General features: G+C 37.2%; 1 protein-coding gene across 1 annotated transcript in view; it reads left to right on the forward strand.

The window, feature by feature from the left end:
• LOC133217887 (rho GTPase-activating protein 15) overlaps positions 1–11,863 on the forward strand; it is a gene marked incomplete at its 5' end in the record, with an annotated part of 139,867 nt that extends 128,004 nt beyond the window's left edge. The window contains one exon of the mRNA XM_061363700.1: positions 10,580–11,863. Coding sequence (XP_061219684.1) covers positions 10,580–10,763 — 184 coding nt within the window. The remainder of the gene's footprint in view (positions 1–10,579) is intronic.
• Between the last annotated feature and the right edge of the window lie 2,994 nt (positions 11,864–14,857).

Below are 14,857 nucleotides of genomic sequence, written 5' to 3' on the forward strand. Positions count from 1 at the left end.
AAAGGATTTCGTAATTAAAAAAAAAAAAAAGAAGTAATTGTAATGACTGGACTTGATCTTAAAGGTCTTTTCCAACCTCAACAATGCTATGGAGTCATGATATAGGAGCTCACGGAAAATGAAAATTTTGGTGAAAATTCGTTCTCTGACGTGGAATTCTTTGCTTCATTCTCTTGTTTCAACATCAAATACTACTGTTTGTCTCCATTGTAAGTGTATTTACAATTACTGAACAATTTATTCATGATGCTGGACCTAAAAACTACGTGTTGTTAGTGAAACTAAGTTTTTCGTGAGAAACACTGGACTTCACCAGCAAAGATGCATTTCTGAGCAGGTCATCTGCAGTTCAGCACCCCAGGTTGAAATTCCAGCCAATTGCCACTTTCTGGCTTTAAATCAGAAAGTAAACCTGTCATATCCAGGGTTGACTTATTTGCTGTCAACTGGATTATGGTAACACAAAAGGGCTATAATTGAAAGCTGCAAGAGATTATAGATTGAACATAGTCAAAAGTAGTAATTCCACTTAGTAAAGTAGATATCCTCCAAAATGAGAAAAGTTAAGCTTATACAAGATGAAATTCTGACTCCATTCTTGCTCCCAGTCACTGGGAGTTCTTCTCAGTGACTTTAACAATAATCAAAATTTCACTCACTGTCAAGAGAAATGCTGCAAAGGGTGTGATGAAGTGAAAGTTAAAATAACTGCTGACCTGGGGCTTCCAAAGTACATTTTCTGAGCACAGAATGCTGTCGAACTCAGTGTTTTCCTGACATAGCAATGTAGACAGCACTTCTGGGAGCCAAGGGTATAAAACCGTGCTAGTGCAGTATATCTAGGATGTGCAATAAGAATCACCCTGCTGCAATTGCTGAAGTTCTCATCGTATATCATCCTGTGGGCCATGGCGGAACTAGACTACTTAAATACAGTGGAGTATAATTTGTAAGAAGCTATTTCAGAAAGCTGTAACATCACTGAGTTTCAGTGCCAGTGCTGACACCCTTTCACCTGAGCAGCTCTTTTGAGAGACAGGTAGAGATTACCGAAAGAAAGACCGTAACAGTGGTTGGCAGATGCACTCAGTTTACTGGGAGAAGGATTATATTATGAGTCTCATCATCTTATTTTTCTTATCATTAATCTTCAGCCTAAGAATGAAATTTATGTGCATCTGTGAATAAGTATCATAGGGTCACCTCCATGCTTACCACTTACCCTCTGCTTTGGGTGTGCTGTAGAAGGGTGATTTCTTTCATTAATATCAAAATCAGCTGTGTTACCAATGAAAGTGCTGGCTTTTTTATTTTTTTTTTGCCATGTACTTTTTGTTTGTCCATCACTAAGCCTTGGTGTCACCATCAGAAAACAATGCTGTTAATAACAGTAATCCACCTTTATTACGAGCCTTTAGCTCTATGGAGGATACCAAAAATTAGTAAGACAAAGGCAAGAGGATAATAAGAAAATGTGTTTTTTCCCTCTCTGACCTAGTTTCTAACCTCACTTTAAAATCTTCCATTGATTTTAATTATTCTTAATCTAAAACTAAGCTCACAAATCTAGCAAACTTAAGGACTGTTCTTAAGTGAATTTTCTCACCTGTCAGAGTTCCTCAAGCTTTCTATGCTACAGTTAGAAGTTTATTTCCAGCCCAGATACAAAGTTGAGACAGCTCCCTGCCTGTAGAAAGCATCCAGCACCAGTACTGTACGATGCATGCATTCAAACACTACCTTGCTCAAATCAAGCCTGTGTACAGCATTCTTCACAGAACAATTGCAGCCCTTTTCCCATCAGCGATAGCCAGAGGCAGTAATAAGGGTGAAGGATATCTATCATGAAAAGTCCAGTGTCAATGTGTTCCTCCAATTTATTTACTGACCTTCAATGCAACAGCCATACTCCTGACCCTCATGAGATGAAGCCTAAGGGGAAATGGCACTGAGCACCAATTCCATATCCTGTTGTTCTGTGGTCTAAATTAAGTGCTAATTAATTACCACTGGCATCTTTGGCATTGCCTGTCAAATTAGATTTAGGATATCCTTTTGCTGCTTAAACAAATAGCCCTACATCTAAAGCTAAAATCCCAAGTGTTATTATTTTTGTTACTTTTAAATTTTTATTTAAAAAATCAGCAAGTATATCCATGGATTTTGCAGGTAGAGTTCACATAAAAGAAACAGAAATTGATATTGTCAATTTTGATTAATAGTCTCTCATTAATAAACATCCTGTTATTCAGTTTCCACCTGCAGTTGCTGATGTTGCCTGGAATCAATTAACTCATATAATTTGATTTATTTTGCAAAGACATTTTTGGATGTGCTGTGGCAATGATAAAAGTTCTCTATTTACAATTCTTGATTTAAGGAGATTGTTATCTAACTGCTTTTTATTTTTAATGTTACAAGCAAATTTAGCTTCATGCATTCTTAAACAAAAGTATTTAAGCAATTAAAAAAGTTAAAGCTTTATTTACTTAAAAATATCTGTTTCCTTCTGAGCCACACAAGCCACAAAAGCATATAGATCCAGGGCTTCTAACAGGTTGGTCTTTACAATAAGCTAGTTGTTCTACAGAAAAAAAAAAAAAAAAAACAAACAAAAATACCCCCCCAAAAACCCAACCAAACAAAACAAAACCAAATCAAAACACACACACACCAAAAAAAAAAAAAATGCCAAACAGAAATAGAACTTTAAAAAGAACAACAAAAAAATCAGTCAAAATTTACACCACCAGCCAAAATACCAGCCAAAAATACAGTTAAGGCCTCTATGTGTTGTATCTCTGCCTGAACATGTATTACTCTATGTAGTCTCACACCACGTTTATCACCCTACTACCCAAATACCTCTAAGAAGCGCAATTAGCATATGCCTAACATCTGTCACGGGTGATTTTGTTCTCTCCCATCCTCTCCCCAAGGGGAGGCTCGTGCTTGCAGTGGCAGTGTGGCTTTTGAAGAGGCTCTTGCTGTTTGAGATATATATGCTGATACAGAGCTGTCAGAGAAGGCAGAAATGAATGCCTTGTGCATGGAGCTGTAGCTAGAGGAGTCTGAGATGCTCCATAAGGAAGTCCTTGGTCTTCAGTTGACTCCTACCTAGTGGCCGTCCTCAAACAGGTGCACTTCCGGCTCAATAGCAACTCACACTGTGATAACATGGACTAGCCAGATCTGCTGTTCCTTGCAATCTTACATTTGCATTCTCACACAAAAAAATGAAAAAAAACAAGCCAAACTGGAAGGACAGAGTGCTGTCCATCAGTAAATGGAAGAATTAAGCAGGTCACCCAGTTGGATCAGTTTTTTTTCAAAGGGAGAACTGGAACTTTTGCAGTAACATGGAAGTTTTTTGTGGAAAGATTTTGAATCCATTTCTTTGACACACTATGTTTTGGGGTGCAGAACCTGAGACTCTGTCCACACCAGGCTCTTTAGTGGAGCCACCACATCATGGAGATGAGCTCCTGCCCTTGCTGTCCATGCCAGTTTGGGACACCAGTATGCACTCTCTGCCTTTGGAGCTTCTCTGACACAGGAGATTGCCAGAAAAAAGCAATGATCCCAAGACCAAGATGCAGGTACCCCCTTACCCCGCTCTCTTCATATAACCACAGATGAGGGCAGAGGCAGGAGAACACTGTGCAGAACAACAAGCAGAACTTCACCAAAGCACGTTGCTGAACAAAGGCCCTGTAGAGACCTGAGTCTCTTTAAATACCTAAATGTGCTTTTACATCTTGGCCTCAGTCACCCGACAAATTAAGACTTTCTCTACAAGACAGGCAGTATGTATAGTGTATGTAAAGGCAAAAGCACTCACACTCTTCAGAAAGGATGTCATTCAGACAGTAAAGTTCATCCAATAGCTAAAAGATTTTACTTTAAGCTAAGGCTAAGCCAGAACAAATGCCTTTCTTCAACTTTTCAGAGTCTATTCAGCCAACTGTGAACTGATGTTCAGAGTTAGTTTAGTTATTATTTTCGTTTAGGGCTAGACTCCAAGGCAGTTCATCCAGGGAAGGGCTCATGCTGTGAGATATGCAGGGGATCCCCTGAGGAAGCCCATCCTCCAGGTCCCTGTCAGCTGTCCAGGTACTATATATAGCCATCCAATGGTCAGATTTAAAGGCTAGTCTGCAGTAGAAGACAGCATCAAGAGCTCATTCTTATGTCCCAAGAGCAACTGAAGAGAAAGGATTTTTCCCAAAGAGCTGTAATATGAACCCACAGCTGCAGAGCACAGGAAGCCTATGGAGTTTCTGTAGGCCAGGAGCCATGAAGGTTATTTTCAGCAAAAGCAAGCTCTTAAGTATGTCTGAACTATTCCTGACCCCTCTTGTAAGGTATCGTATGCCATGACCTGGTTTCTCTATTACCAGTCTTGGATAGCTATTGTTTCGAATTCAACCTATGCAGCAATAAGGAACTAAAAATACCTTCACATTTTACATGGGCAAGAGAAAGTAGTTTTAAACTATATTAGTCCACTGTGATTCCTGAACTACATATATTTGTTGCAGAAGAAATCACATCCACATTTTCAAATAGACAACATCATAGCATTTTGAATCTTCTCTATAAGCATAAACCTCAGGTCATTAGCTACATACATACAAAGCTCCCCCCCTCACAACATAGTATACACATTTCGTAAACAACAGGCTGCAGATTCAGCTGAAAATGTATGCATTTGATTACCTTTATCAGCTGGTGAGTACCACTGTAATGCAACTGAGCAAATTATCCATTAAGCCAGTACATAAATAATAAAGAGGTTTAGTTTGCATTCATAAAATATCAAGAATCCAAATTTATTACTACATTTTTAATTTATCTACATTGCAGTGCAATGAATTGAACAGTTTACACAAATACAGCTTATGGTATCAGGGGCTCACCTCTGATTATTTCCATAAGTATCTCAAGATGAGGTTAAGTAGCATACAGGACCTGCCCTCTTCCTCCATAGCTGGTATATTTTGATGTCTGTCCTAAGCTGCTATATCTAGTTGGATATGAATATCTTCAGGACTTTGACCTGTTATAGAAGAACAATTACTGGTTTTTGTGTTTTAAGAGGACTCTCAAAGCTGTAGTTGAATTGTCTTTTTAGTACCAAAAAAATCTGCTTAAGTTCTTCCTGGAGAACAACTACCATAGCTAAACTGAAATAAATTTACAGCAGAAAATGACATTGCAGTAATGCGCTGTATTTCAGGAAAGTATGTGTAACAGGCCTTAAATGGAAAGGAAATATATTGAGAAGAAATCTGATAGCTTATCTGTGCATCATTCTGTACTTGTGCTTCCTTCTTAACACTGAAAAAGCTGTCTGCAAAAGGCCTGCCAAAATGTGCTTATACGCACACAGACATTATCACTTCTCAGGATGGTACGTTTTATTATCAGGTTATTTTCCAGTACATTTGGCACAGTTAAGGTAAGTATATAAACTTTACTTCCAAATAAAGAAAACAAAGTTGTACTAGATGTCTCACCTATTGTCAATGAGTTAAGAACTGACAGGAGGTCCAAGTAACGAACCCTGTCTATCACACCAAGTTTTCCCCTGGGACACCTCTGCTGATCACACAATGTATCTGACTGGCATGGATGTAGAAGTGCTTTCAATATAGATTTTATTTCAAGGTTGGATGATTTCTCCCCAAATGTCACTAAAGCAAAGTATGTCATACCTTTTATTTTTTAACTCCTGTGAACCAGCAATTGCTAAGGAGAGAAACATAAAATGTTGAGCTAGAACCTGTTCATCATGAGTCAAATTTTAACATGTTCAAATTGACTGGGAGCTCTGCAATAGCAAAATTCAGAAAACTGCTGCATAAAACCTGGCCCGTAACAGAGCAGTGAAAAGGCCTGTTAACAGCGTTATAACTGAGGTGAGTTGAAGGCAGCTGAGATATTCTCATGGCCAAGTCCTTAAGCTAGAACATTACATTTGCATATGCCTGTGTATATATAGGAAACAGATATTAGCTAATTTGAGGATAATTACTGGTAAAGTGAATCAATGGGATGTGCAGACTTTGATCCATTAAGGCAGTTCATAGGAACTTACACATCAAATCAGCCTCCTTGTCCATGGTAATGAGCACCTCTGACTGTGACAGTGGTTGCTAGCACAGTTCAGCAAAAGTACAAAACCTACCCAAATGGGTTGTCATGGAATAATCCACTTAAGGAGGAGTTGCTATCTAATTCTGTGAGGTTATTGTTATACAAAGAAGACAGGAGTCATAAATGCATAATTTTCTCTCCTTTCTGGGCAGTTTTCTCTATTCCCTTGCATCTTCATTCTTTCTTGGCCTCTGTTTAGATATTGGTTTCTGCCTCCCATGGCAATGGCTTCCCTAGTTAAGTCAAATATTGTTCATAATGCTGGTAAACAGGATTCTGATAAAATCAAAACCTGCTTTTATCCTTCTGCCTTCTACTTAATTCAGAGGCGATTTCTACACCTGTCATTCTGGCCCATAATATTTTAGCAAGTGACTTGGTCTTATTCTTTTGATGCCCTAATTTTGTAATGTGTTGCCCTTAAGTCATAGTCTATGTTACCAGTTCATGGAAGAGTAGCAGGGTTTTATTAGTGAAAAGTTACTCTTAGGTATAATTTAAAATGGTAAAAGAGTACTAGGCATGGCTAAACCCAGTCCTTCAAAGAATAAGACTGTCCCTGACACTGAGCAAACTTAAATCCTCATGGGCTGGGAAAGGCTAAATAAGCAAGACTGAGCAGTTCTCAATACAGATAGCAGAGGACAGCTGTACACTCAAACTCTCCAGCTCGCTATAAAATGGTGCACTTTCCGTAAGGGCTTTCCTCCTTAAGTATACTGACTTCTTTATTTTTTTATGTGCACTAAGAATATTAAAATGTTGAGGAATCAGTCAGTGTTGAAACGCTTTCCCCTCCTCAGCAATTATTGTGGGGTAAAAATGAAGACCATTTTCTAACACCTAGTGTCTTTGAAGTAATAATCCAGTGTGTTTTCCAAATGTCAAAATTAATAATGTTTTTATTTAGAGACTTTGAAAAGTGTAGGTTTAATGGAACTAGAGAGGCAAACACCATACAACGACCCTCTTAGTTGTAGACTTGCCCTTCTCTCAGTCACATGCTTTCCAACTTACAGTTGCCTTGGCAACCGCCAAAGCATAAGTTCCAAGTATTTTTGCTTATGTATCTGCCACTGACACAGAGCCTTCCTATCATACACTTCTGTTTTAATACATAATTAATTTCATTACTATTATTAATAAGAACTGTACTTTCTGCTTATCTCCTGACTTGTGATATAAAGCTTCATTCTTGAAGCATGCTTATTTGGGGAAAAAAAAAGTCTTGCACAGCATAATGCCCAACAATTTCTTGATATGGTTCCAACATCTGCGGCACTGGATTATAGATTGTTTCTAAAATAATCTTAAATTGATCAATCATTGCTCCTTTCATTTGGCCTTGAACAAAAGTAGCTCTGGTATTTTCTTTCACTTTTTATGTTGTAAATGGTGCATCACTTTTCCTGTTCTTTTTCTTGCCAAAAAAAAAGAATACTTGCCCATTTTACAGGGATTTTCTATTTCAACAACTCAATTTCACCTAGTAGCTACAATAATAGCTTTAACTGGACATATTTGGTTTTGGTTTGCTTCGACTCTTACTTTTGCGGACAGATGAAAAAAAATAGATACAGAATTTCACTGGTAAATATTTGTAATTTAAAAAGACATAAGGTCCTAAACTTAAAACTATTTTATTGAGGATGATTGACTTCATTCCTTCTTTCCCTCCAGTAACTGTATTTTACCACAGATTTTTTAACTACTAGGACTTTCCATGTTTCCAAGTTTGTTTGGCTTATATTTTTTTTTTTGTCATAATGGTGATCAAAACAAGTATAACTGCATGAATAGATAAAAATAATTTTAAGAGATGTTCTGAATACAAGAATTATTATTCTGGTATTAAGCTTAGAGGCCCCAAATATACATGGTATATTTATTGCCATGTCCTAAAACGATGAATCACAACAGATAGCTGGTTCCCCCCCATCACCAACACACACCATGGACACCTTCCCTTCCTTCATGCCACACATTCACCTCCTGAGAGGTGAGCAACAGCAGACCATGTGATGGCAATGGTTGGACTCAAACAGGACTTTGCATGAACAATGGCATCTCCAGGAAAAACAAGGGGAATTCTGATGCAGAAAGACGGCAAACAAGAACAGAGGAGTTGGCCATTCATCTTCCATTTTTATGTGTCCACATACCAAACATAGGATCTCAGCATCTTGCTGCAAATTTTATAGATAAAAGAAGTCAGTCTTCCCCTCCCTTCAGTAAATTGAGCTCTGCTACCACTGTTCTTCACCATGGAACATATCTTCATCCATGGTCCACTGCCACATTCTCCCTGCATGGTGTTTCTCCTCTAGCTTCATCAATGCTATCCATTACCAACACCACCTCATTGGAAAACCATAACTGATGTTAAACTGATGATCATAGAATCATAGAATAGTTAGGGTTGGAAAGGACCTTAAGATCATCAAGTTCCAACCCCCCTGCCATGGGCAGGGACCCCTCGCCCTAAACCATATTACCCAAGGCCTCGTCCAACCTTACGCAAGATAAATATTTTCTTTTCCCCTGATGAACTAGCATCTCTACCTGTGCTGATGTCATTTGCAAATACTTGTAACAAGCTCAACAGAAGTAAAGTCTCTATCACAAGGAGGCCCCAAGCTTGATGCATGTGCTTCTGCATAAGTGGCATTAAGTAAAACAACCTAGTCACCCTTGTAAAAAAAATGTAACAAACTTCTTTTTATAATGATAATGTGTGAAAAATGTGTTGTCCATCAGAAGCACACATAGTCATTTGCCAACAAAGCTACTAACTTTCGAGACTTTCTAAACTCCTAAGAGATGATATGCTAATATTACCCAGAGGAAAGCTGGGGTTTTTAAATTTTTTTGGTTTTCTTTCATTTATAATGAAGACATTATATTTGAAGAAATTAATAGTTCTGTCAAGCTTATTAGTGCCATATGGAGAGTGGGTTTTTTTTTGCAATGGACACCATAGTTACAAACGTAAGGCAGAACTAAGTAATGTTTCCTATTTATAAATGGGGAAAAAAACAAAATGTTGATGTTCAAGGAATGTAGTACACAAGATTGGCAGAAATCTACAAGACAATGCTCTTTGCTATGTAACCCCTGCGCTAACATGAAAGAAACTTTTTCTTAAGTAACTGAAACAATTATGTTTCATTAAGTTCTTTCACTTACAGTGTGGCCTGCTGTAAATTCAGCAACAGATATGGGAAAACAGAGAGCTATAATGATTTTTAAATTGTTTTCTGGATTTAAAAAAGATAAATGAATGACAATGGTGGGGGGGAGAAATCAGAACTTGGCTTCAACACTCCACTTGGAATATTTAAGTTAAAACTAGCAGGTTAAGAAAGCATCCATAAATTCAAGCATTTACATATTAAAGTTACATTTAGTTCACATTCCTTGGTAGAGTTGTGAAATTTATTTATAGAATATATATTTTCATTTACTAGTGTTTCCAACTTAGGATATATTAGATATTCTGGGATTGAGAGAAATGGATTTCTACTTTGTTCATACTCACCACTGCAGAGATTTATGTGAAACTGCCTACCTAAACTCCACCCATTAAACCTATATTGTTCTTATACCAGAATTCTCCATCCTTAATGCCATTCCCACAAGAATATTGTCTTAATACAGACATAAGATCAACTTTTAATAATAATAGTCCTCTTCTTGTAATTTTGTGTGTAATAAAGATGTCAAACATTATAATCCTTACCATTATTTTCTAAGTCATCTCATTAAGGTATGTGGTCTCAGTGTCTTTCACGAAACTCTGTGCCAGAATAAAGCATGCAAAAGTTTTTAGTTATTAAAATTTCACAATCCATTTCATACCATACTAACTTTATTGGATTTAAATTAGCAGAAGGAATGTGTTTCATATGCTCTCTATATTAAGGGACTTATTTTGATTTCTAACTCTTTCAGTGCTGGAGACCATGTCAAGAGAAGCAAAGAAGCTTCTCCCTGGAGCCACCAAAACTATTGACACCAAAAGTGCTCAATTCCCTTAGCATAAAAGTGCTCAATTCCCTTAGCATAAAAGCAATCCCTATTTTCAGTATCTAAATGTATGAGATCAGAAATTATTGCCTTACAGTACACACACTAACTAATGCTCACTTACCAGAAATCAGCAAATCATGCCCTGATATGAGAGTACTGGAAATGGGCCTCTAGACTTCCACCCTGCGTACATGTTGCTGACTGGAGCTGACTCTCATTTGCTTTCTGCCAGGTTGACAGAAGTTGTCTCTTACCTCCTTTTTTCTTGCTCTTTGATAACTAAAAAACCATCCATGTTAGGAGAATCAATAAAAAAGAGACTCTGTATAGTGCAACAGTGACTCCTTTGACATCCCCCTTTTTTTGACCAATTCTTTCCTTTCGTCAACAGGATAGCAGCCAAGGAATCCGTGAATCTTATGTCAACACAAAGCTTAGGAATTGTGTTTGGACCAACACTGCTTAGACCTGAAAAGGAGACAGGGAACATGGCAGTCCACATGCTGTACCAAAATCAGATAGTTGAACTTATGTTGAGTGAGTACAACAAGATCTTCGGCTCTGAAGAAGACTGACAGACAGGGCCTGTTATTGAAAGCATTCACATCTGTCTTGATATCTAATATTTTTACATTTCTGTAAACATATTTCTGAAATATTTCTTTTTCATTCAAGTAACAGATGCCTCATTTTGTGAAAACTTCATGATGATTTTGTGTTTAATTTTCAAACATTGGAATAAAAAATATTGTCAACATTTGCCTATATGTATTCTGCATTAACCCTTTGAGAGTTTCATTATGCTAGCACTCCAAGTGTCTTTTTTTTTTTTTTGCAAGCTGAGCATACAGCATATGGCCAAAGACCATAGAAAATGCTGTTTACCAACATATGCAATGGCACAGAAAGACAAATAATAATTGAGATATGTGGGAAATGGATTAAACTATGTATATTAAGAGCAATTAATTAAAACAGTAATACCAGATCATTTGTACCTAATCTGAGTATAATTTACCTTCCTCTTTGATATATATTGAAAGCTAAAGACATGATAAATTTAAGTTGCCTACCTCAAGAGTTAAAAAAAGAAATTACATTTAATATTTCTAAGCAACAACAAAACAACAGCCACAAGATAGAATGTCACTATTTGCATAACAGTGCCTAAAAAAAAGAATTAAAAATGGAATTGGAACTTTGGCATTTTTACTTAAATGCAGTACATGAAATGAAGACATTGCATGACTGCTCATTTTAATGTAACATCCATTTTGATTCTTCATCACACTGTACATCTGCCTGCTTTCCCCAGCTATCTCATGTTCTGTAGCATTTGTATTGTGCTCCTGAGGATGCTTTATTGGTGAACTACATTAAATTCATCTAGAAAGAACTTTAAAAAAAAAAGCCTTTTCATATGCCCTTAGGATTACTTGGCTAGACTTGAATCAATTTATGCATTTGATGGTTAGTTTCAGTTGTCATGGATAAACAAAAGGGTAACTGTCTAGAATATATCAAATATTGTTTCATTTTGAAATGTATGTATCCAGCTATATGCATCTCCTACCCTGTTTTGTAAGAGTATTCTGCTGATAAAACGTAGACTTATGTTTGACAGCTTTTTAATCAAGTTCAAAGAGAATAAATAAAACTAATCCAGTGTGGTAAAGAGTCTGTCTGGTTATCGATTTGTTCAGAAAATGAAAAATAAACCATGTAAATAAGATGTGTGAAACACAGATCTAGAAGCAAATATTTAAAGCAATTAAAGACCCCAAAACATAGGATTAATGCATAGGTCTTCTGTGCATGAGAGATATGTCTTCCATATCACCTCGGCAGATCATGGATTACTTCAGTTTTTGCTTAGCGTCGTTTTGCAAACTCCCATTTTATTCGTAAAAGGTTGCTCCTCAGAGCAGTCATTTATGAGAACAAATATATAATGAGGCTTGATACTTAACTAAGACCAGACTCTTTCATCAGGTGCTGACATAGGGAAAAAATAACACTGGGAAAACATAGTTGGCCCCAAGATGTTTTCTGACTTCATACATGTCTGAAAAAGTCAAACTAAACAGAGAGGTAGTGACCATTAATTAAAACTAAAAACACAATACAAAAAAAGATCTCCCCATATCACAAATATCCAACATAATAATTTCTGAACAAAACTATAATGTTCTGAAGAACCCAAATTTACTTTCTTTCAAAAAAAATATTTTTTGTGCTAATGTCAAGCCATGACTACTTAAACAGTAATGCTTTTCAGCATAGTTGTCTTTAGTCTCTTTTAATAGCAACAAACGAGGCGCTGTTTATAGCCTGTGGAAGTGACTGGAAGAACGATAGAAGTCGAGTCTATTCCTTAATAAAGACCATTCTCACATTATGGTCCCATGGGTGCTCACAGTCATGCTATTGAAGTAATTTCTGCTATTACTGGAAATGAAAAGTTCACTTGTTTCTTGGATCCTGTTGCACTCAGAAGAAAAGGTTCTTAATTAATTAGTTAATCTCCTTTTGAGCTTTCTTTGGAGCATGGATACTCCTCTTGTTTTTGGAAGGAAAACAAGGCTTATGAAATGAACTCGTATCTTTCTTAAAATCAATTGGTGTGGTGGGTTGGGGGGTGTTGGAATGAAACTAACTTTTGGACACATAAGCCTTTCTTTGGTTTTGAAGGTTTCTTATGTAAATGCTGTACAAATATGCTGACTTCTCTACTAAATGCTTTGTTAAAGATAGAAGCCTGATACGTGGATAGCCAGATTTGGAAGGACTTAAGCGTCTTTCATCAAAGGAGTGTATATGTCCAGGTTGTATAGGGGATACCTATTTTTTCTCATCCTGACCACAGAAAGGAATATCTATGTTTTGCTGCCAAGCTGCTCCCTTCCCCAAGAGAACAGTTTTCTCCCTGTCTCCTTTGATATCTACATTAATTCAGTGGGAAAAATTACTGACTCAACCATTAGTCAAAGAGCCAGCCCCACAGCTTCTGCCATCAGCCCCTCAGGGTAGAAAGCAGCTGGGCCGAAGACAGTAAGAGTGGAAAAAAAGAAAAAGTGAAAAATATTTGCAAGCCTTAACTGCAGTGGGGTTTCTTTTTTCCTCCTGCTCAGGTAGTTTGCAATTTACTAACCAAGCTCAGAGCCCAGGGCTCCAACAGACTGTTTTGTTGCTGGACACATACATTTCTAAGTCTCAGAAGGCTCATAGAAATGTCCTCCATCCAGCATGAGCAATTCTCTGGGCCTATATTACCACTACATGCTCTTCCAATGGTTACTTATAAGAGTATGAAGATGCTGAGAGCACATGAAAATTAGACTTGCAGATCTTTTTCTCAGGAGCTAGCTTCCATTTGAGAAAGACTATAGATACTTTAAGCAAGGAGTTATCACTATTCATAATAAATGATCAGAGACAAATATGTCTGAAAATCAGTCTGTTTATCTGCATCTTCTCCCTATGCAGAGTATCTTCTACTTAAACTCATGTGGTAAGATAGCTGTCCTAGTAACTGGGATTACTATAAAGGAGAGAGATAGGAAAGAGACCTATAACAGAACTGAAAAGGGCATTTCCAGCCAGAAATATTTTTCATTTAAATAATTTAAAAAAAAAAAAGATTTATTGAATCTTAAACTTTTTCAAGAATTGTCAGGCTTTAACTCAAGAATTTCAACTGCAAAATAGAATTTCTGAGTAAACAATGAGAAAGACAGACTGACTTCCTGGGCTACAGCTAAAATAGTACACGTGAACAGCCCTGAGCAAATTTTCATCCCTCTTTTTCTTTACACACATATATATATATTAAGAACAACATGCATTTAATTCTTTAATTCTATGCTAGGACAGCTACAGTGTAGGTAACATTTAGCCTGTTTTTTTGCAAGCACCCCATGTTGCAACAGCGCTAAAGACTGACATTCAGCCCAAGGCACTCAAGAAGTTCAGCTAATCAATTACTACATAGTACTACCATGGGTGGAGTTTGGAAGAGAGCTGGAAAGTAAGTTGGGATCACAATCACCACTGTAATCAGGCAGTGTAAAGATTTTACACAACTAATTCTCAGAAAAGGCTGAAAGACAAGCCTCGGGGAATGCACATATTATCACGGCACAGCAGGTTCCCCCACACTGCATTCCTGTTTCAGAAAGGAAAGATGGAACATAAGCAAGCTGAGCATAATCACAGATGCAAGTCTCAATAGCGAGCTCTGATTTTTGTAGGATGCATAGATTGGGCCCGCGGCAACTCTTGTTTTGGAGAACATGGAACCTTCCTTGGCATCCACTTCAGATTTTTAAAAAAATCCAAAACCAAAACACAAAAAAACACCCTTGCCTATGGACCAAGGATAACAAATTACAAAAATCTCTGGTAAGTGGCCTCCAGTAAGCTGCCTGCTGAGGCTGAGCATACCTAAAGCCTTCACTGCTCAAGTGCTGCAGCCCTTGTTGACTAGTAGGCGTCACAGAGTGAATGCTTGCAGAATGATACTAAAGCAGAAATCTCATTCTTGTGTCAATTCACCCTGTGTTATCACAACAAATGAATATACTCTATCATTACATATTACACACTATTTTTACACTCAGCAATTGCATACTTCCAAACATACCTGAAATACTATGGGAATTAATGCCTA

Source organism: Neopsephotus bourkii, unplaced genomic scaffold (assembly GCF_033783945.1).
Source record: "Neopsephotus bourkii isolate Nb327-2 ecotype Australia unplaced genomic scaffold, CSIRO-AGI_Nbou_v1 NB_1181, whole genome shotgun sequence".
NCBI lineage: Eukaryota > Metazoa > Chordata > Aves > Psittaciformes > Psittacidae > Neopsephotus > Neopsephotus bourkii.